Source organism: Rhinopithecus bieti, unplaced genomic scaffold, assembly GCF_001698545.2.
Source record: "Rhinopithecus bieti isolate Rb0 unplaced genomic scaffold, ASM169854v2 scaffold_18921, whole genome shotgun sequence".
Classification (NCBI taxonomy): domain Eukaryota; kingdom Metazoa; phylum Chordata; class Mammalia; order Primates; family Cercopithecidae; genus Rhinopithecus; species Rhinopithecus bieti.
The window spans coordinates 3,139,506-3,163,583 of NW_016810178.1; the positions used below are offsets into that span (position 1 = coordinate 3,139,506).

At 38.5% G+C, this 24,078-nt stretch overlaps 1 protein-coding gene across 8 annotated transcripts in view; it reads left to right on the top strand.

Annotated features, from left to right (window-relative positions):
- Nucleotides 1–24,078, top strand: part of SYBU (syntabulin) — a 117,277-nt gene that overhangs the window by 58,343 nt on the left and 34,856 nt on the right. For all 8 annotated transcript variants that reach the window (XM_017891532.1, XM_017891535.1, XM_017891529.1 and 5 more), the window contains one exon: nt 13,917–14,114. In XM_017891532.1, the coding sequence (XP_017747021.1) occupies nt 13,917–14,114 (198 nt within the window). The remainder of the gene's footprint in view (nt 1–13,916; nt 14,115–24,078) is intronic.

The following is a 24,078-nucleotide window of genomic DNA, read 5'->3' on the forward strand; positions in this document are numbered from 1 at the left end:
AAAAAAAAAAAAAAAAAAAAAAAAGGAAGAAAGAAAGAAAGATAATTAGTATAGGCCATATTTTCATGTTTCCCAGGAGTCTCATTTGACACTAGTCACCACCCTACCCCACCCTCCAGGTGGTTTTTATTCTGAGAAAGTCCCAGTCTCTTCCCACTGACTAGAGCAGAAAATGCCTCCTAACCTGGTGCCCTGGCCACTGCTAGATACAGTCCTCATGCTCTGAAGCTTCCCTGACAGCTGTTAGGCTTCTCTGGCTCCAGAAGGAGATTTGTTATTTCAAGTTGACTGCTCCCTCTTTTTAGGGAACCCAAACCAAGTTTTCAAATGCACACCTGTGCTATCGTTGAGATCACACAGCATTCACCCATCACGCTAGAAATCATATCCTTCAACTTTTCCCTGCTCAGTGTGGATTTTCTCTGGGCTCTGCCTCTTTACCAGCTGGCTCAGTCTTTATTCTTTTTGTGTGTGGGTGACCAGGCAGATAGGATCACTGTTAGAGACTGACCTAACTCAAAATTCTTAAGACCCTCTGGATCTTAGGCTACCCTTCTATTGATTCTGGACTGTTTGTGAGGATTATATTTTCTTTAATGCTAATTATATTTTTATTTTAAATTCAGAAGTAACAAAAACATATTTGTTATAAAATATACAAACACACATATGAGACTGGAGCTAGTCACATTTATATGATGTATTTTGTTTTGCTTTTTGCCAAAATGAAATCATGCTATATTGATCTGTGATCCTTTCTGTTCATTAAGCAAATATTTATTGAATACTTATTCTGTGCAAGGCAGTTTTCTAGTTGCTGAGCTAGAGCAATGAACACTACTGGCATGGCTCTTCCTGCCCTCAAGGAATGCATATTTCAGTCAGTACCTGCACCTGTCATTGCTTGTCAGCACAAGGAAGTCCCCCTCATTCATGGTAATGACAGCATGGCGTGTCACTCCACGGAGGACCATAATTTGTTCAACTATTCTTCTGTGGGTGAACATTTTGTCTATGAGACTAATTTTCATAATTTAGAATTTTGTATTATGAATGTCACTGTAATTAGACTATATTTTTTCTTTGACTCTGCTTTCTTCCTTTGTTCTTTTTTTTAAAAAAAGAAGTAAATTCCATGATATAAATGTTATCTAAAACAATTCTTTTATCAAAATAGAAAAAACTCAGATGTAGCAATTATATAAACTATATGATGAATATTGCTTTTTATTTATTTATTTTTTCATTTTCATCCCTTACTCTATCTTAACCATTACCATTTTCAGATACTTACTGTGAAGAAAAATGGAAAGGAAAGGAAAAAATACTCACATTGCTACAAGACAGCTCACTTTAATTCAGATGGCTTTTAAGTGGTTTGTAGTTATTTTATTATAAGTTTTTCAAGAGATTAAGAACTAGCTTCTTGGGGCTGGGCATGGTGGCTCACGCCTGTAATCCCAACACTTTGGGAGGCCAAGGCAGGCAGATCATCTGAAGTCAGGAGTTCAAGACCAACCTGGCCAACATGGCAAAACACTGACTTTACTAAAATTAACCAGGCATGGTGGCAGGTGCCTGTAATTCCAGCTATTCAGGAGGCTTAGGCAGGAGAATTGCTTGAACCCTGGAGCGGGGAGGTTACAGTGAGCCGAGATCACGCCACTGCACTCCAGTCTGGGCGACAAGAGTGAAACTCTGTCTCAAAACAAGAAAAGAAATAACTTCGTGGGCTCTGTCTCTCTTTCTCTCTTCTTCCCTTCCTATCTTTCTAGTTCTCTTTCTTCTCCCTCTCCTTTATGTTCTCCTACCAAGGAAACTTAAAAAAGAAACTGAGCCTTTAAAAAGGCATGGCCTAGAAACTGTGAATAAACCCATAATGCTAAGGAGAGGGAAGGTCAGAAAGATTTGTAACATGCCTCTTTTGGAAAGATCATAACCGTATGAAAGAAAAAATAAGATAAAGTTCTTCTGAAAGACAAATTCACCACCCCCATGCCAGGGCTCAGTTTTCTTCTGTCACCCTCTGTTTCCCGGTTTCAACACCAACTCCTCCCTCACCAGAACATCTAGGTAGATTCATTACTCATTCTACATTAAATATTTGGACCAAATATTTTCTCCTCCAGATTCCTTCTTCATGGGCTGCTAGTCCAAATCAAACAAACTGATGCTTGGTAGAAACCAAGTACTCGGCCCATGTTCCAGAGAGAGAGCACGCAGTCGTCTGCAGAAATGGAGCTTACCTCACCTGGCCCTGCATCCTCCTTTACTGCCCAGGGCTTCACCAGAGTGACTTTTATGGGAGCACTCGAAGCTCCAAAATAGCTCAGAAATCCTGGGAATGTTTATCTGTGAAGTGATTATTTTGTCTCCAAGAAACAAGGAAGGCACTCAGTAAATAATTACTCCACTCTCCACTTTGCTTTTGTGGATATAAGTTACATGTCTTAGTGTGAGGTGTTCATTTCAGTCACTCTGACAAGCTAATTTCCATTAGCACATACGCACTCCCCATCTATAAAGAAAAAAGAGCTCCCTTCCTTCTTTACAACTGCCCTTCATTTGCAAAAGACCCCCCATTTCTTTGCAACTGCCATCCTGTTTCTCTACTCCGCTTCATGGCAAAACCTCTCCAAAATCCTGGCTCCACAATGTGTCCTGGCAAGCACGTGAGTGACCATGTTGGCAAATCTAATATTCCCTTTGTCTGCCCTCATTTTCCTTGACCTCTGAGCAGCACTCAGCAGCACTCAGCATAATTGAACAAGCCCCCTCCTAGGAAAGATTTTCCTCCGTGGCTTCTGTGAACCGCTCTGCTGAGCGTTCCTCCTGCCTTTCAAGTCACCTTGTTGGCCTCTTCTCCTGTCCTCCCCAAGGGCTTGTATCCAGGCCTGTGTCTTTCAAAGTCTCACCTGAAGGGTGGTGATGCTCCAGACTTCCCCCCTGGGTCCCAGGCTCACTTATCCAAGTGCCTACTTGATATCTCCAAGGTCATGTTTAATTTGTGTCTCAAATGTAACATAGCAAAACCAGAATTCTTGATTTCACCCCCACACACTCATAAACGCTTTTTTCTCCAATTCAGAAATGACTGCCATGTACCTACTTGTTTAGGAAAAAAACCTAGAAGACATTCTTAATCCTTTCCCATTTTCATTTCTATAAATAAATGCTTTCAATTATTTTTCCAAATTTACCTCAAACATATCTACTTTTCTCAATTTTCACTACTACCACTTGAGTCAAGCCACTGTTACCTCTCATTTCTACTATGGTAGTGGCCTCCAAATGGGTTTATTTGCTTCGCTCCTTTCATTCTTAAAGGAGCCATGCAACATAGTGGTTAACAAAGAGGCTCTGATGTTAGCTTGTCTGGATTCATACTACAACTCTGTCACTTACTGATTATAAGCTTGGGCAGGTGGCATAAACACTAGTGCTAGTTTTGTATGACCCCTGCCAATCAGGATGACAACAGTGCCTATCTCGGAGGGATATTAGATTAAGTTAGTTAAGACGTGTTTAAGAACAGTGTTTAGAAGTGAAGTAAAGTGTTTAGAGCAGTGCTTGGTAGTTAATAGGCACTTAGTAAATATTAGCTAGATATATTATCACTGATTCAGTCTGTTCTCCATTATAAGCACAGGTTAAATTTTTGTTATCTCATGCGTAGTGCACACTGCAGTTTCTGTTGCACTTCCGATGAAAGCCAAGATTCCTGACCTAAAATTCTTCACTACTTGGGCTGCTGCATCCCTTTGCCCTCATCATCATTCTCTCCCCACCGCTCTTCCTCTTTTTGGTTTCCTTAATGCACCATATTCCTGCCTATCTCAGAGCTTTTTGTACTTATTCTCTGTACCTGGAATTCTTTTCCTTGTTTTTTCTGCCTTTTGTGTCATTATTTCCTTCTCATTTTTTGGTTTAGGGTCAAATGACCTCTTCAGGAGCCTTGTATGACAATATATGTAATGAAGTAGCTTCCCACCTCCCACCTAGTCCACATAATATCATCGGGTATACTTCATTAACAGTAAATCCCAAATATCTTTTTTTTTTTTTTGAGATGGATGTCACTCTGTCTCCCAGACTGCAGTGCAGTGGCATGACCTCAGCTCACTGCAGCCTTGACCTCCTGGGTTTGAGAAGTCCTCCCACTTCAGTCTCCTGCGCAGCTTGGACTGTAGACATGACCAGCTAACTTTAATTTTTTTTTTTTTTTTTTTTTTTTTTTTGTAGATATGAGGGTCTCTGGCTGGGTGCAATGGCTCATGCCTATAATCCCAGGACTTTGAAAGGCCAAGGTGGAAGGATCACTTAAGCCCAGGAGTTGGAGACCAGCCTGGGCAACATAGTGAGATCCCATTTACAAAAAAAGAAAAATAAAAAGAAAAAATTAGCTGGCTGTTGTGGCACACACCTTTGGTCCCAGTTACATGGGAGCCTGAGGTGGGAGAATCACCTGAGCCCAGAAGATGGGGGCTGCAGTGAGCCCTGATCGCTACACTCCAGCGTGGGTGACAGACTGAGACCCTGTCTCAGAAAAAAAAAAAAAAAAAAAAAAAAGAGATGTGGTTTCCCTGCATTTCTTAGGCTGATCTCAAAGTCCTAGGCTCAAGCTATCCTCCCACCGTGGCCTCCCAAAGTGCTGGGATTACAGGCATGAGCTATCACTACCTCACCTGGCCCCAAAATATCTTTTTATGTATATATTTTAACTTATTAACTGTTTCTCCTCATCACTAGAATGTGAACTTGTTAAGAACAAGGATCTTAGTGTCTCACTCAGCATTACCTCCCTAATATCTGGAACAATACCTGACACACGTAGGGAATCAATAATTATTTGTAGAAAAAAATAAGTGGAGAAGTATACACTTCAACATCAGTCACTGGTTAGTGACATGTTGTATAATACTGAAGCAGATTTTAGAGCTCTGTAGATCTCTGAGTTCTCACTACAAAAAGATGCTAAAATTGGGTGAAGGAATAGAAATTCAAGGTTTGCTATTGAAAACCTGGAATTCAAAATTATCAAAATGGCACACATTTTATATGGCTACACGTGTCGAGGCAGGAATACTGGAAACAACCAGAAAGAGTTTCTCGCCTCCAATTTCTGTGGGCTGTTTATTATGGGATGAGTTCTTTCTAACAGCTTCCTTTGTCTGTTTTTAATTTGGGCATTCTCAGAATTGCTGATGTTTCCTCTTGGAACAAACATAAGTTGAAAACTTTAGAAAACAGCTAGCTTACGGTGGTGAGCAAACAGGCACTTTGTCAGACAAACCTGACTTTCAATCCTGAGTCAATTGCCCAGCAGCTCTGGGCCCATGAAATTTTTAACCTCTCTGAGCCTCCATTTTCCAACAGTAACATATTATTAAAATTATATGATAATAATTAATGTGTTTGCCACATGATAGGTACTTAATAAATGTTAGTCTTCTTGCCTTATAAATGCACTGAAAGGTTTGCTATAAGAATTTCACATGGTTTATATTAATCATGAGTTTAAGTTGTGACATCTTATCTATCTCCATTAAACTATCTTCAAAAATGCCAGTATCTGGAGCAATAAGCATAATAAGAGCTATGTTAGTGTCTGACACATGGTAGACATTCAATATATATTTGTTGAAAAGGATGAATAAGCAGTCAGTAAATGCTTCCATTGTTCGTGAGAATCAACTAGATTTCCATATAGTTTAAAATAATGTTTCTTTAAACTAGCAATAACTTTCCCCCCTCAAAACAAATTATACAACTGAACATCGAACAGAATCAAACCATAAGTGAATGTTTCAAGACAGTATGGCACAAAATCTTATTTTCCTCCATTGATGTTATTTTTAAGTGTCTTCTGGAATTGTTTAGTTCAACATTTTTGAAAGCCAGTGGGCTCTGAGATCTACATTCAGAAAGGAGCCTGCAGTTTTAGAGATGCTTCTTGGACTTTGAAGAAATATTTGATTAATAGTTGTAATTTTTAGAACTTGGTGTTTTATTCTTACCTGTAATTGGTGTAAGAAGATTATTTTTGAGACAGGGTCTTACTCGGACACCCAGGCTGGAGTGCAGTGGTGCAGTTGTGGCTCACTGCAACCTCCTCTGGGACTACAGGTATGCACCACTATGCCCAGCTAATTTTTGTATTTTTTGCAGAGACTAGGTTTCACCATGTTTCCTAGGCTGGTCTCAAACTCCTGGATTCAAGCGATCTGCCAGCCTCAGCTAGAAGATTTTAATAGGGACTTGGTCATGATAATTGCCACCAAATGTGTTTGATGGCACTGGTTTTTAGGCATTTTTGTTTAATTATCAGGAAAGTTTATGATACTCACATGCACACTTTGGGCAATCTAATATTTTGAAATGTATAAATGAATTATGCAAAAAGTATTTGTTGCTTTCAAATTTTCATCATAAAAGCATTGCAAAGTAATGTGGTAGACTTCCTTAAAATTACAATATTAGTAATAAAGTTAGCATCTAACTCTCATACCACATTTTAAAATGGATTCCAGATATATTTAATTTAAATGAAAGTGAAACTATAAATATCTAGGAGAAAGTATAGGCTAATATTTAGTTGATCTTTAAATAATAAAAGAACATTCTAAGCATAAAAGTATTGGAAGAAATCACAAAGAAACATATGGAGAGATTTGACAGAATAGAGTAAGGTTTGAATGTCAAAAACATTATAAAGTCAAAAGCAAACAATATACAGTGAAATATGACAAAGGGTTGATGCTTTTAATATATAAAGAGTTCTTACAGATTGGTAAGAAAACCTGAACATCCAAACAGAAAAATTATCAAGGATTTGAACAATTCATAGAATAAATTTAAAAGGTCAATGAACATACAAAGACATTGAGCTTCACAAACAATTAAATACATGTAAATTAAGACATCAAAATTTTATTTTAATTAACTTAAAATTGAAAAGCAAATAATATTTAGTATCGGCAGGTATTTAATAAGTGGAGTATGTTCATACAATAAGAGGAATATAAGTTGTCTCAAACTTCTTGGAAGTTTTAGTAATTGCATTAGACATACATTTTATGAGCTCATCAAAGATTTGACCAAGGATGTATCTATAAAATGTGTAGTAAAGCAATTTTAAGAATAGTGAGAAAAATTAAAACAAACTAATACTTCCTATAGGAAGCATTGGTCTTTAAAAATGCTGTGCTTGGCTGGGAGCAGTGACTCACACCTGTAATCCCAGCATTTTGGGAGCCAAGGTGGGAGGACCACTTAAGTTCAGGAGTTTGAGACCAGTCTGTCCAACAAAGCAAGATTCTCTCTCTTAAAAAAATATATAAATAAAAATAAGCTGAACACAGTGACCTGAGCCTGTAGTCCCAGCTACTGGGGAGGCTGAGGTGGAATAAATACATGAGCCAGGAATTGGAGTCTGCAGTGAGATATGATTGTTCCACTGCACTCCAGCCTGGGCAACAGAGTGAGACTCTGTCTGAAAATAAACAAACACATTTTAAAAGTGATGTTTATGTCTATTTTAAATCAGTACTCCTTTAAGATAATGTTTTCCAGAAATCAAATAAAATATTTTGAAACTTTTAAAAAGCATACTCAAAAACAGAGAACAGTGCAGTGAACTTTCATGTGCTTATTACCCACTTATCTAGATCAAATGGTAGCAGGATATTCCTGTATTTGTTATGTCTCTCTTTTCTTTGTGGAAGCATTTTAAAGCAAATCTCCAGACATCATGTCATTTCTTGTCTACCAACATACCTCAGCATCATAACTTTTTTTTTTTAAAAAAAGCACATTTTCTTACATAATCACAGTGCCCTTTTACTTTCTAACATGATTAACATAATTCCTTGGTATGACAGAGAATGATGAAATATCCCAGATTTTCTCAAAAGTGCCTATTTGCTTCCCTGTGGTATCATTTAACCCAGAAGTCAACAAACTTTTTCTATAAAGGGCCAAATAGCAAATATTTTTGATTTCATTGGCTAGATAGCCTCTGTTGCAATTATTCAACTCTCTGCCATTGTAGTCTTGAAAGCCACCATAGACAATATATAAAGGATTGGGCATGGCTGTGTTCCAATAACAATTTATTTACAAAAACAGGCAGTGGACCAAATTTGCCCTGCAGCCTGCAGTTTGCCAATCTCTAATTTAACTCATTATTCTGTTTTCTATATATTTCATAAGGTGAACATTATTAGCTTTAAAGCCTTGATTGGATTTGGGGGCAATTGTGTGTTTGTGTGTGTCAAGAATTCTTCACAGGGAGTGCTGCATGCCTCATCTCACATCCCGTCAAAGGGGTTTTCCCACTGTTGGTGATGGGAAGAAGACTCAATGGGTACATTTGGGTAAGGCCTGATCCCTCCACTGTAAACTCTCTATTAGACTTTGTCTAATGGTTTTATCTATTACAGTTGTTGCCTAAATCAATTATTTCATTCGAGGTTGCAGAATAACAACTTTATATTTCTGTTATTCCATCTGCTTTCATTAACCAGAATGCTTTTGTAAGGACAAACTTTCCAATAACAATGAACGATTTCAGTTCTACTGAGATACAGTTTATATAGGAACACTTTTACAATAAAATATATGCTAATTCTTTCCTTTTAATTGCCAATTTTCAATATAAAGAATTGGTCCTTGGATCATTTCCATTGATTTCCAGGGATTTGGGCATTTTGGGGGTGAAAGGGGCCTTTCTCTATCTCTGTAATGTGTTTTTTATATGACCATGAACTCAGATTTTTTTATATATCCAGTGATTATCAGTCATTTGAATTTATTGTTCTTTTTGGTACTCAAATTATTTCATTGTTGACCAATGGGGCCTCCTTTGCGTTGGTTCCCGTTAGTCTTTAATAGCTTCTTTCTTTCTAGCCTAGCAAGTTCCAGGGAGAAATTTTCGATGACAGATAATGAAACTGTCTAAAATATATGTTGAAAATTTGATAAAACAAAAGCAAACAGAAAATATTTTCTGGGTAACACAATTATAGGAGAATAGTGTGTCTTTATTTTATTCTTTACTTCTTTTATACTGTTCTGTACTTCAACATTTACAGCAACTGAGATAAATTGACTGGAGTTAAGCTAAAATTTTAACAACCTCAACAGATTTAATTTAATTTAGCAAGTACATTTAAAATGAGATTCAAAGTATTTTAAATACTTTGGCACATATTTTCAGGATTATAAGTAATTGCATAATTATTAACTATATCCTATATTTCAAAGACCTTGTAATGTAAAGAGAGAGGAAACATAGATTTTTAACATCATTTTTTTTAACAACATCTAGGCTACAAAATTGTAATAGTTGCTGGTTTTTCCCATCTATCTTTATAGAACTTAGCATATTTTTTATTTTCTTGATGACAATTTGGAAACGATTCCATTCCACAGGCATATATTTTTAACAGTACTTTAGATAGCCCACAACCTCTGAGGTTCCTGGATCTGTGAGTAGTCTTTCTACTACCCTTAATCCTGTGTGTTCACCAGTTTTAAGCAAATGAACAAGAACAACAACAAAAGAACCAATTTCTAATAAAATCAAGGAGGACATGTAAATTAGTCTCCTTTACTTAGAAGGTGATCATTTAGATGTGGCCTTGAGGAGGGTAATGTTTACCTGAGTTCCACCAGAGGCTATGCGGGACCTGTCTAAGGAGGATTTAAAATAGCAGCCCCTGGAAGGAAATTGCCCCATATTTTCAAATGGATCACACTGTATAAAGCATGTAAAGTGGTCCCATATTTTTTAAGTAAAGTTGTACTTACCTTGAATAATGGAGAAAGAAATGTAAAAACTCAACTCTGTAAGAGGGGTGTGCATGTGTGTGTGCGCGTGCGCACACATGCCTGTGATGTAAATTCTTCTCTCTCTAATAGACCAACAGTCTTCTACATCTTCCTCCCTAAAACCTTGGAGCAAAGCTTCCCTATGGCAAAACCAGACTAAAGTGTTCATAGTTTTGTCAGCCATTCTTCTGGAAATTTGAAACATCCTGCACTTTGGGGACAGATTATTCAGTATTTCTGCAATTTCCTGCCTAGAAAGAGTTTTCTCACATTAGAAATCTTGTATCATTCATATAAAGAAATCTATAATTTCTTTATACTAACATAACTTATAAAAGCTAAAATTATAAATCTATCTTTATAAATCTGTAGATTGTACAGGAAAATTCAGCAGTCAGGTAGCAGCAGGAAACAGAAGACACATTCACATAGTTTAACTGAAGCAGGTTTAATAAATAAATCTCTTTAATATGTGCTTGGTCCACATGTAGTTTAGTATGGTAAGATTAGATATAAACAACCAAAGAACATCAGCTTGGCTTTACTATTCTTAGAATCTCAGAGTAAATGTGGCCAGGCACGCTGGCTCACACCTATAATCCCAGCACTTTGAGAGGCTGAGGCAGGCGGATCACTTGAGGCCAGGAGTTCAAGACCAGCCTGGCCAACATGGAGAAACCGCATCTCTACTAAAAATACAAAAATTAGCTGAGTGTGGTGGCACACGCTTGTAATCCCAGCTACTCGGGAGGCTGAGGCAGGAGAATCACTTGAACCCAGGAGGTGGAAGCTGCAGTGAGCCAAGATCACACCACTGTACTCCAGCCTAGTCGACAGAGTGAGACTGTCTTAAAAAAACCAGATAGATAGATAGATAGATAGATAGATAGATAGATAGATAGATAGAATAGATAGCTAGATGGTAGATAGATACTCAAATTATTTCATTGTTTAATGAAGCAGAAGTCATTTAAGTCTTGAAAAAAAATCTCAGATAAATTGGAACTAAGAATATTTTTCATAGAATTTTGAAAAGGAGCGTTATCTTCATTTGAACTGGTGGTCAGCTTGCAACTGGCCATGAAGAGGAAGAGAGGAGGAGGGAGAGCAGAGAAGGAGCCCTAAACAAGACTTGTAAAGATAACTTCTTCCGCATTGCACAAAGAAAAATACCTCAGATTACTCCCTAGCACACGAAGCCCTGTGCCTTTGCTGGGGTCTTACTTCACATAGTTCAAGTGTGCCCTCTGTAGTAGGAAAATTCATGGCCCTGCCCTTTCTGAAACTAGATTCCTTTGTTAGTGTTGGGTGCACAAAACAGGCAAATGCCCCAGGCTTCTCGCATAACCCACAGATTTTCTTGGATATGGATTAACTTTATCAGACTTGCCAGTTTACAAGAACTGTGCATTGTGAGTGACATGTACCCAGATCCTTTTGGCTTATTTATAAACTCCACCAGGATGGGGCCTGGGTACAGTGCCTGTGGGCTGGCTCAGTGCCAGGACTTGATACATATTCATTTAACCAATGGAAGACCATGTCTTATATTCCTATTATTCCCCCCTACATACACCATATGAAGCACAAGAGTAGAAAGTTAAGAGATTTTTTTGTAGTAATTTAAATCCTGTAAGATGGATCCAAAGTTCAGGATTTATTTAGGTTTTAATCTTCTCCTTCCCTGCTTCTGGAGATCCTGGCTGTAAATACTGATGACAGGTGAGGTATCACACTCCAGGGTAAAAATTGCTACTACCTCTTCCACACTGCCACCACTCTAAATAATTTCAGTCCTCAAATTTTAACCAGACCCCAGCACTTAATCCTTGAAAGGACTAGCACTGAAAATATGGTGCACACACATTCTTTCTCATTTAACTGCAGAAAATGTAATAGAACCGAAGGTTCAATTTTGACAGCATTTCTCAATGCTGGAAATTGTTTAATTTTATCCCTGTGAGTCTGAGAGTTTTCAGGAAAACTGAGTTTTTTAGGGTAGACACTCTGAAGCATAGATTTTTATTTTGTGGGGACATCTCTTTTTCAAAAGAAGTGATTTATGGAACTGATTCATAAGGAAATAATGTTAAAGACAACAGGGAATGTTGAATGATTAGATTTCATTCATTTATCTGCTTTGGGATAGGAATTAAGAGAGGCTCTCCTGAGACATTGTGCAGACCTGTTGTGCCTTGTAAAATTGCTGGAATCTGTGTCTGAGTAATTAACAGCTTTGCACCTTTAAAAAGGAGCTCAAATATCTTTGGGTTGAAGCCTGGGGTGTGTGAGTGTAAGGGAAAGGCAAGGGCAGTGAATGATGAAAGAACTGAGCAACAGCCACCAAGAAGGGTTCTCATCACCCTGTCATTCAGGGACAGAGTTTCTTCAGGAGTTCAGGAAGAATGCAACATGTTTAAAAGAGCCCAAAGACTGCAGGCATGAGCAGCACACTGAAAACCGTTCACTTCCAGAAACAGACCACAGAGGTCCTGCATTTGCTAATACACCGAAAAGTCAAAACACTATTATCAAGAGAAATAAGTCATTTTATTAGTGCCAAGTTCACTCTGTTCCAGAAATTGGGATATTTTGTAATTGAAAAATGAAATAAAGTCCAAAAAATGAAGTAATGGTAATTCTTTCTTTAGATGGATTCTAGCAACCAGCATGTTTTATTCAGGCCTAATTCTGTTTCTATCTTTATTCAAGCTGTAGAGTTTTAAGATAGCCGTTGGTAGATGGCATGTTATTTTAGTTCCCTTAATATTCACAAGATGTCTGAAAAGTTATTAGTACTAAATGTCTTTATTTGTTGTTTTGTCTAATGAGTTACTAAAGTAACTCTGGCGTCAAAACATCTTCATATAATAAAGATTGTTTAGTAATGTAAATTTACCACTAATTGATCAGTTTGACTAGATGTGCTTTTAAGTAATATTGATTTGACCTTGAGGTCCAATTCAGTTCTGCTCATTAAAATATAAATGAATTAACCAACCATCATAAGTACTTTAATAAATATGGAAAGCATTTCTAGGAGTCAGCAGTATGACTTTCCTGTTTCAATAATAAGCATCTACACAGGTCACTTCCTATCATGCATATTAACTTAATATAATCACCCTGGTAATAATCTGTTACTTGAAAGTTAGAGGAACGTTTCTAATCTGAATATCATTTTCATCTTACCAGTTTACTCCAGACAGCAATATATCTAATTTATGTATTTTTGGTTGTGTGTGTATGATAAAACAGGATCACTTCACTCTGCTTCTTTGAACCCTGAAGTCAGATGACTTATCTTTCAAACTCTGTTAACCAACTGATGGGTCAAGTGATCCAAAACTGGATGTGGTCAATAATATTCAAGTAACTTTATCTTCCAGACATAAACTCTAAAGAGTTCACCCTAAAGATCCTAGTTGTTCTGGTGAACTTCTTATTGCTAAACACTTCCAAAAATCTATGGACACATATGACCCAAAAACACACTATATAAAGTGTTGAAACAGATATGACTTTATGTTTGACAAAATGAGTGTTACAGAAATATTTGTGTCAAAAAGCTTACAAGGGGGTGGGCGTGGTGGCTCATGCTTGTAATGCCAGCACTTTGGGAGGCCAAGGCAGGTGGATCGCTTGAGGCCAGGAGTTTGAGACCAGCCTGGCCAACATGGTGAAACCCTGTCTGTACTAAAATACACACAAAAAAATACCCGGGCCTGGTGGCATATATCTATAATCCCAGCTACTTAGGAGGCTGAGGCACAAGAATTGCTTGAACCTGGGATGCAGAGGTTGCAATGAACTGAGATCGCACCACTGCAGTTCAGCCTGGGTGACACAGCGAGACTGTCTGGAAAAAAAAAAAAAAAGGTTTTGCATGAAAATATGGAAAAATGAAGGAGCATCATGAAGGGAGAGTCCCCACAGCAGTTAACCTGGGCTTCATAAGCAGAGTGGATGTGTGCAAGAGCACGTGTGTGTGTGTGTGTGTGTGTGTGTGGCGCACCGCATGGCTTCTCATCGCCATCATTGATTTCCTCCTCATCAATTAACACCTATTGATTCCTGTCTTCTAGATGACACAGGCTGTCCTAGCAGCCAGTCAGTGTCTCCTGTGAAGACACCCTCAGATACTGGAAACAGCCCCATTGGCTTTTGCCCTGGAAGTGATGAAGACTTCACCAGAAAGAAATGCACGATTGGAATGGTTGGTGAAGGAAGCATTCAGTCCTCTCGATATAAGAAGGAATCAAAGTCAGGCCTTGTGAAACCAGGTCAGTGAACTTACTCGCCATGCTTTCATCAGAACAACGTGATGGGAGAAGTTTCACGTTTGAAACTAGACACCTGTATATCGAGTTGGGGATCACTAATACTGCACCCCGCATCCAAAGCATCATTTTGAAAGGAGGCAGGGTAGAAAGCAGACTATTGTCTGAAATGGTTTTTCATAACTGAGTAACTGTAGTGACCTACAGTGACATGCGTATTCATTATAAAGAGTTTTTTTGTAAAAAGAAACAAAAGTTGAAGACATATAAGCTAGGTGTTTTTAACAAACATTTAAACTATATGAGCAATTCTGGATTCAATTATACTAAGCAATTAGTACTATCATAAGTGACTACAAACTGTGAAGAGAACAGGTTATCTCGATGCAAATCTCTGTAGAACTGGGCATTATCTTGATGCAAATATGTAGAGCTGGGCATACTTGCTAACTTAGTTATAGTCTTTTCTTTTAGAGATTTAAATATGAATATGATATGTATATACACACATAAATGTTCAATAATTACAAAATATTAGAAGCTATAAGATGAAATGAAGGTCATTACTGCAGTGAATGAAATGCCAGCAGCATCAGAAAAGGTCAATTCTCAGAATCTTTACTGTGTAAATGAATACTTTGTGTCTCAGAAATATACGTGCAGTAAATAAACAAAGATAGTTTTAAAGAAGCTGAAGTGATAACTTTAAAGTAAAAGGATGTGTTCATCGTCATTGGGAGGTATCCTCTATATTACATTATTCTCTTTAACGGTCACAGTTATGCTATCCATATTTATGAGCTGAAAAGCCAGATTACTGGCTTGCATGAGTCCTCGTTTCTTACATTTGTCTTCTAAGTTTTTTTTTTTGTTTGTTTTTTTGTTTTTGGTGCTGACGTTATTGTGCAAGGAGCTACAGATGGTTTATTTTGATGCGGCCGAGGCCTGGCCCTGTGTCCTCTTCCATAGGATGCTAACATCTCTTTCTGCTTCTGTTCTTCCTGAGTCGTTGATGTACACAATACATCATAATGAATTATTCTTCATCTTGCTTTTGTCAACCAAAGATTAGATCTTTTTGTCACCAAGGAAAACTTAAACTGTGAAAAAGAAATCCTCTGTTTCCTAGTGGTGCCTGATAAACGTTAGTCGTAATGAATTCGTTAATAGTCTCCCACTTTGGAATAACATGTAAAAGAAAAGGAATGCTACACAATGAAGAAGGAAAGACAGCCTATAAATGAGAAAGATGGGGATGGTACAAAGGGTGTTGAGTGCCCTTGATATTTAAGAAAGAGTTAAGAACATCATGAAATTTTAGTCATTAAATAAAACAATTACCTTGTGTACCCAAGGGCCAGGACTGTCACCCTTAGCTCAACTGCCTTTTTGAAAAATTGAGATATGATTCATATACCATAAAACTCACCCTATGAAGTGTACAATTCAATAGTTTTTAGTCTATTCAAACTGTTGTGCAAACATCACCATTTACTAATTCTAAAAAGTTTGTATCACTCCCAAAAGAAACCCCAAGTCCATCAGCACTCTGTTCCCCCTTTCCCCAGTCCCTGAAAAGCACTAACCTACTCTCTGCCTCTATTTGCCGATTGTCAACATCTCAAACAAATGGAATTATACAATATGTGGGCTTTTGTACATGGCTTCTTTCCCTTAGAATAATGTTTACAATGTTCACCCATGTAGTGTGCATCAGTACTTCATACGTTTTTATTTTATTTTATTTTATTTTTTGAGACAGAGTCTCACTCTGTTGCCCAGACGAGTGCAGTGGCACGCTCTCGGCTCACTGCAACCTCCACCTCCCAGGTTCAACGGATTCTCCTGCCTCAGCCTCCCAAGTAACTGGGACTACAGGAAAGTGCCACCATGCCTGACTAATTTTTTTTTTTTTTTTTTTTTTAAGTAGAGATGGGGTTTCCCCATTTTGGTCAGACTGGTCTCAAACTCCTGACCTCAAATGATCCGCCTCAGCCTCCCAAAGTGCTGGGATTACAGGCATGAGCCTCTGTCCCCGGCCCTCCCATCCTCTTTTGCATTCCCAGAACACAGGCTCTAGCGCACATTAGGGACTCAGTCAACATTTGTCTACCTCAACAGCAAAGGTAGGCTCTGGGATTCAAAAGATAAAATGATGTAGGAAAGAATGTCAGCTTCATAGATTGAAAAAAAAAAAAAAAAAAAGGTATGTTTCATCATGAAGCTATTGTAGGGTTTGAACATAATCTGTAATGATTTTATTTTTGTTATCCTCATCCTACCCCCACCACCTCATTACCAAAACATTTTATGGTGATGGCAATACAAGGAAACAGTAAAATGGTAGACAACTATGGCACAGTAAGAACAAACTACGTCTATATGAGAGTTAATATTATCATGGCCCTTCCTTGTTTCAATAATCATAATAATTATATGTTAACAAAATACTTAAAACTCTGTGTATATATACAGAACTCACATTGAACATTTCCCTAATCCTGTAGAAAACACTCATTTGCTAAAGATCAGCCACTCATCTTGATGAGAAGTATTATGACTCTCCATCTTCATGAAGAAATTACAGGGAATAAGCCGGGCGTGGTGGCTCATGCCTATAATCCCAGTACTTTGGGAGGCCGAGGTGGGTAGATCACGACGTCAGGAGTTCAAGACCAGCCTGGCCAATGTGGTGAAACCCCGTCTCTACTAAAAATACAAAAATTGGCCAGGCATGGTGGTGTGCACCTGTAATCCCAGCTACTCAGGAGGCTGAGGCAGGAGAATTGCTTGAACCCTGGAGGCAGAGGTTGCAGTGAGCTGAGATTATGTCACTGCACTCCAGCCTGGGCAACAGAGAGACTCTGTCTCAAAAAAAAAAAAAAAAAAAATACAGGGAATAAAGGGATAAAAGGATGGAAGGAAGGAAAGAAAACAAAAACAGTTTCTCTTAATGCTGTTTTAATTCATGGATCCTTGAGAATCATTAAAACTATGCACCCATACTCCAGAAGAGTGTCCATATGCACAGAATATCACATACCATATCAGGGGGTTCATGGATCTCATTTGTTAGCATTTATGAATCCTAGTTCAATGACCCTTCCCTAAAGCCAAAGCCTCAAACAACCACTTTTGTCAACTTTGTCAACTGCTTCTAATGTAATTCCTCAGAGGCATAAATATCACCTGAGCAGTTTTAGCTGGTGATCTTTTATTTATTCATATTTAACCAAGGTAAAGGGGTCCTTAAAGCTTATTTTTTCAGTCGGTTAAAATTTCTAATGTCATCACTGAAAAGGTTGCTACAACTTTTTTTGAGCGTGACCCAATTCTGCACAGTAAGTTCTTTGACAAAACTCTGCACCATGACCTATAGTTCTCTGAACTTTTAGCAGAACAAAACTGTCAGTCTCATAAATATGAAGAGAGGAAATCCTGGAAGCGAGGCCCCTTGATGACTCTGAAATTTATAGAATCCAGAGACATAATCTGTTAAAACACAAGAGGATACTGCTCTCAGGTTAAAATATCCTGCCTCCTCCATAGCCCCAAGCGACCATCTCCTCTCAGCCAAAACGGATCTTCAACTCTTGATGCATGCTCTACTTTTTAAAAAAGAAGTCAACTCATTAATAACAATACCAATTTATTAAAATAGCAAGCAATTAGTGGCTCTTATACAGAGGCTCAGGGACTCTTTAACATTAAGTAACCTAAGCCCATTTAATTTTAGGTCTCTTGCTCTAGATTCTGGAACACTGCTGTTCACCTCAGGAAGGAGTTATTAAAATGCCCCTTTGGTCATTAAGATAAAGAGATAATAATGTTCCCTGACTGTATGATGCAGAAGAAGCAGGGAAATATGTCACAGGACATCGGGGAAGGGCTTGGAAAGGTGAGCCGAGCAAGCCTGTATCTTGCCAACAGGGCCCGGCAGCATGCGCAGCAGGAAAGCCCTTCCTGTTTCCAGGCAGGAACTGGTTCTGGAAACTTCTTGGAGGCAGTGAGCCTTCTGTCATTTTGGCTTCTATCACTTAATGCCTATGCTGATTTAATTAAAAATTGCCACCAAGGAGCAAAAGAAAAACAGTCCTACAGTCCAGTTGGATGGTGGCTTTGTGTTTTCATGTTTCTCTTTTATCTACAACTCTGCAAAACATGCAAGGCTGAATCTGCAGAGCCTAACACTGTGTCTGTCATAAAGTATTAACGCTGTCCAATAAATACTTAAATGAGAAGTACAGCTTATACTTTGTGCAAGAGATTATGTTTTGTGTGGGAGGAGCGTGGGGAAGTTGTGACAAAGAACGTCCTCCACAGCATCCCTGCTTTTAGGGAGCTTGTAACTTAAGGCAGAATACTGTATGATAAGTTTGGACTGTGGTACAGATTAAAAGAAGAGGAATGAAGGCTTTCCAACTGGTAAACTTTTTAGGAATCTGGGGTGTTCCTTCTCCTGGGTGCTCCTCCCGTATTTAGTTTGCAGTCAGTTTCCTGATGAAACTCTTTTTACCCAGAAATGAAAGACCTACCGAATTGGATTACTTCCTTAGAACATTAAATGACAGTGCTGGGCCTCATTTAAGGCTTGACTTCCTACTTGGGGAATATTTTAAAGCAAGGAAGAAAAAGATCCGATGTCATTGTTTTACAAAGGGAAGTACTAAATCTTTTTGTCCACAAGGTTAATTGGAGAGGTGAGAAAACCATTACATAATTTAAACAAATAAGTAGAAAATGTGAAAGGAGAAAAGCACTGGAGGTGATTAAGGAGACTGGTAAAGAGCAAATGGTTAGAATCACTAAAATTTAAAAGAATCCACATTTAGAAACTGAAATGTTAAAATCTGCATGTGAAAGATGTCACTGTATCTCCTTAGCATTCAAACTAAGTTAGTATCCCCTTGTCATCAGACACTACCCCTGCTATTGAAATTGGAGACCTAGCTAAGCTGAACTCTTATAACCTTACAATAGCAGAGGATTGGTTACTTTAAAAAAAAACCTTATTTCCCACATTCAGAAGCATTTGCTGGAAAACTCAAAAGGCACCAACGAGGTTAGTGATTAATCAACACTGATTCCCTTAATAGAGGCTCATGCACACACAGTGAAGCCGACAAATGTTTCTGTTCTTATCATAAGCATCACTTTCACTTCAAAGTTAGTTCTGTGAAATAAAACACAGCTAGACAACTTACCTAGAGTAGGCCATTCTTGCAATAACTTGAAACAACCTAGAGGGGAGTTGAGAGCATAGATTTACACAGCCTCTCCCCAGGTTACCCAACTTGTCCTATCTTGAGGAAAAAAAAAAAAAAGTACATTTGTGTTATTGGGTGCAGGTGGAGGAGGACTTTCTAACCACCAGACTCTAGAGTCCAGCATACTAGGTTCAAATCTTTATGCCACTATTTTGTAGCTGTGTGATCTTTAGCTACTTGTTGTCTTCTTGGGCCTCTGTGTTCTGCGTCTGTAAAATGGGTTATGGAAAATATTAAATAGATGAAGTTAGTGAATATTAAGTGCTCTGTGTTGGACCTGGCAGAAAGTAATTCCTCACTAAATGTTACCGATGGTCACTTGTAATCTTAAAATAGATGCCACACATTCTGTGCACTTTATGTACAGGGAAACTCCTAAAACTCTCACGCACAATTTGCGTGTGCTTGAAACAAAAATCTAGCAGGTTATGTTATCCCAGTTCACATAAAAGGAGAGGAATACTTGCTCTAGGAGGACAGACAGGAGTATGAATTTACAGCTGATGGCTGACAATGAACAGAGATGGGAAAATATAAGTGAGCAGACAGAGACCACTAAAAAGCTGGGTCCGTATTTCCTCCTTCCTTCCTTCCTTCCTTCCTTCCTTCCTTCCTTCCTTCCTTCCTTCTTTCCTTCCTTCTTTCCTTTCTTTTTTTAACAGAGTCTTGCTCTGTCATCTAGGCTGGTGTGCAGTGGTGCAGTCTCAGCTCACTGCAACCTCTCTCTCCCAGGTTCAAGCAATTCTCCCTCCTGAGTAGCTGGCGTTACAGGTGCCTGCCACCACGCCAGGCTAATTTTTGTATTTTTAGTAGAGACGGGGTTTCACCATGTTGGTCAGGCTGGTCTCAAACTCCAGACCTCAGGTGATCCGCTCGCCTTGGCCTCCGAAACTGCTGGGATTACAGGCGTAAGTGTTTTAGGCCATCGACGGCTTTTATCACTTGTAGCACTTAGTGTAGTAATTGATGTAAAAGCAGATTGAATCAATGTGATGGTGGAGCTGGCAAAACACAATGCATATGAAGGCAGAAAAATGTGTCAAGCATTTTAACAGTGTCTCCGTAAAGTGGCAAAAAATTAAAATTTTTATGCTAAAAGGGAAGATTTGGGTTACATGAAGACATTCTGCATACTTTGGCAAGGCATTATTTTTCTAATAGCTCACAAGTTGTAAGCTAAGGTCTTCTAGCAGCAAACCCCACCCTCGAATACAGGCTGTAAGCTATTTCAAATACTATGAGCCTTATGAAAATATTTGGAAGGATATAGTAGGTGTAATTGTGGGCTTGAATAACACTCTGAAATTTGATTAGTTTTTTAAAATGAATGGTTATTGAGCACTGCCTGTCCCAAGCAAAATTCCAAGCACTTAACTCATTTCATCCTAATATCAGTGCAAGAAAGGGATATCATTATCCTTCATTTTACAGATAAGAAAACTGGGGCACAAGGAGGTTAAGTACCTCATCCAAGGTCACACAGCTTGTAAATGGATTTTAAACGGGGTAGCCTTGCTCCTAACTCTTAACCGCTGCCACAGTAGTAAAGTCCACCTTCAAAGGAGTAATTTCAATTGCACTAGGAGAGTGTTAAAATTAAGATGTGTTGATATAAAACACAATTTTTAAAAATGTTTGTAGAGCCCTAAAAATCCTACTATTTTTTATAAATTAGCTGATACAGTCCATATGTACATTATGTTGACAGTTGCCAGTAACAAAATCAGTGAGCCTCAATGCAACTGCAATGAAGTACAGAAAGGTGAACATACAAGGCCATTTGGATGCAAATCACTAAAATAAACCATAAAGATATGAATATACAAAAACGTTAAGGTCTTCAGTGTTTTCTACTTAATCATGAGCTAGTTCTTTCTTCACATGTCAAAATGTTTTATGTGCTACCCTGCATATCATCAATATTTTCTTAAACGAAAATCACTGGAGTTTGTCAGCTTAAGCAAGAGCTTTTGTATTTATGCTGAAATAGATCTCTAAAACTTTCTTTCACCCTGAGAGAAAGAATGCTCCCCTAGGATACAGCAGATCATGCTTTATGGCAGGCCGTTTTATAGTTTATCACATCTCCCTAGCAGGGACCAAACTAGTAAAATAAAGCTTAACTGTGATAAGTGGACTTACGTGTTTATCTTTATGGCAGGGTTACATGTTTTCTCTCATGCCTTTCTCCCATCTGTGTTTTCGATGATGCATCCAAATGATGTAATGGTGCCAAATGGCCCTTTAATGATTTTTCCCTAAGAATTAGTGAATTATAATCCTCTTCTTTCCAAAGGTAACTGCCATCCAAATCCTGGGTCTACTGGGATTTATTGCATGCACAGTGTTCTTAGCCACTGATTTGGGGGCCTGCCAAATTCTTACTCAGTACTCTAATGTGTTGAGAAGGAAGTGTTATAGGTCTCTCAAAAGTAGTGGAAGCTCCAGCAGACCAGATACCCACCATTCAACATATTTACCAACTGTCAGCATAACAGAAATAAACCTGGAAACTTCTTTTACACACAGACTTCTAAACCAAGCATTGTGAATCATGCAGGTATATGCTTTAGGTTGGGCTTTCCCCACCTCCCTAATTTTTAGAAGAGCATTTATTGAAGAGACTGCCTGCAAAGGTATGTGCATGATTAAGGGGATCCAACAAACTATGGTGAAATACTGGGTGCTGGCAACAGCTTGGGGCCATTCCTGCATCCTGAAGGAGCAAGAGGAGGGTAGAGTTACCAACCTAGAGAGAGAACTTCAAGGCCACCTGTGAAGGAACTATGGACTCTGGCAGAGGAACACAGCCACCAGCAGAAAAGGAGCCAGAGGAATAAATACCTGGACCTCACTGTCTGCTGGTACAATCTGTTGCATGGCATTTTGGTGAACTGTGGTATTATTTACAGAAAGTTACTTGTTGAATAGCATAGTATGTTCACTTGGGCAATTCGATGGGTTAATTTCTTCCACCACCTAAGCCTATATCTGAGAGCAGCCAAGTAAGCTATATGAATGCCGACTGCGGTCAAGTGGGATAATGCTTCAGCAACACAGCTGCAATAGGCTTGTATTCCAACATACACGGACTGGCATGTTTGTAACACTGCAAGAAGGTGATCGCTCTGAAGGAGTCTAAAGGAAAGGGAACCCTCATTTCACCATGTAATCAAGAAGAGATTTCTGTTAAACATAGACTTGACTCCTGGCTGTACATTTACTAGCTTTCATTCATTTATTTGGTGAATATTTATTAAGTGTTTGCTCTATGCTGACACCATTGTTCCAGACATTAAGGATAGAGGAGTGAAAAAACAGGATGCCTACCTTTAATGTGGGGAGATGGCTGATGCTTGCACACAAGCAAGATAAGTTCAGATGGTGACAAGTAAAACAAGGTAACTGGAGAGTGATGCGGGATGGTCAGGGGACTATCTGGGGTGGTGACATTTGAGCTGAGACTTTAACCTTATTGTTCCATGCTTAGGGAGGGTTGGGGATGGGGTGGCAGGTGGTGGGCAGAGTGGTGAGTTAGGAAGGGAGAAGAGTGGTAGCAGCTGAAGTCTATATCCTTAGAGTAATGTGAAGACATTGGGCAGTTTTAAGAAGGGAGAAATGATTTGATTTACATGTTTGGGATCCCTCTGATGACTCTGTTGAGCTTCGATTAACATGAGGTGAAACTGGAAGCAGGACACTAAATGTGGATGGCTTAGCCTAGGATGGAGGTGGTGGAAATACAGAAAAGTATAGGGAGACTGTATATATATATATATATATATATATTCCTCTAATTTTCCTAATGAGATTTTTAGGTGTTTTATTTATTTATTATTTTGGAGAGACAGTGTCTTGCTCTGTCCCCCAAGCTGGAGTTCAGTGGTGTGATCATGGCTCACTATAGCCTTGAACTCCATGGCCCATGTCATTTCCAGTTAAAGCCAGGACATCATAGTCAAATGAGTACTTACTATGGAAAAGGAGAATAGAGAGGGACATTAGTGTGCAACTAGCAAGCAGGTTGTCACTAGATAGCAGGGGACAGCTGGTTTTTCTGTACATTCATATATGTCTTGTATACATATATGAGTATCCTTCCTTATCCAAAGCTATTCAGTCCCTGAATTCAGAGAGCAAAAAAAGGAATATAGGTTTTTGTGATTGCTACAACTTCACCACTGACTGTATTTCTATTTAAAGTGATCATTAAAAGGCTGGAGGAGTCATACCATATGAATAATTACAAAATCTGTTTTTAAATTTCTTTGTCTCTTCCATTTTAAACAATTCTGTCAGTTGGATCTCCAAAGGGAACCAAAACTAGCACTTATTGCAGCCAATTCAGAAGGATATGTCTTTTGCAAATGGCACTTTTTGTTCAAAGAGGTAATTAGGAGAGAACCCTGTAATAAGAGGCTTTGGAAGGACTCTAATGTAAGGGGATTTCTTATTTTCTGAGAGGTAATTGCGGGAGGAGGGGTTCTTCACCTTATATTTAGACATTAAGGTAGGGTGGACCAGGTCACCTGCAGAACAGGGCGGGTTGGGGAGTTTATTTGGTAACGTAAGGAAATATTCTCTCTTTTTCTTTAACTGTAATATGAGGGGATAATTAATATGTAGCTTCTTTGCATGATTGTGAAAATCATGAAAGGTGTTAGATATGTAGCAGAATATATGCATCACCTAATACGCAC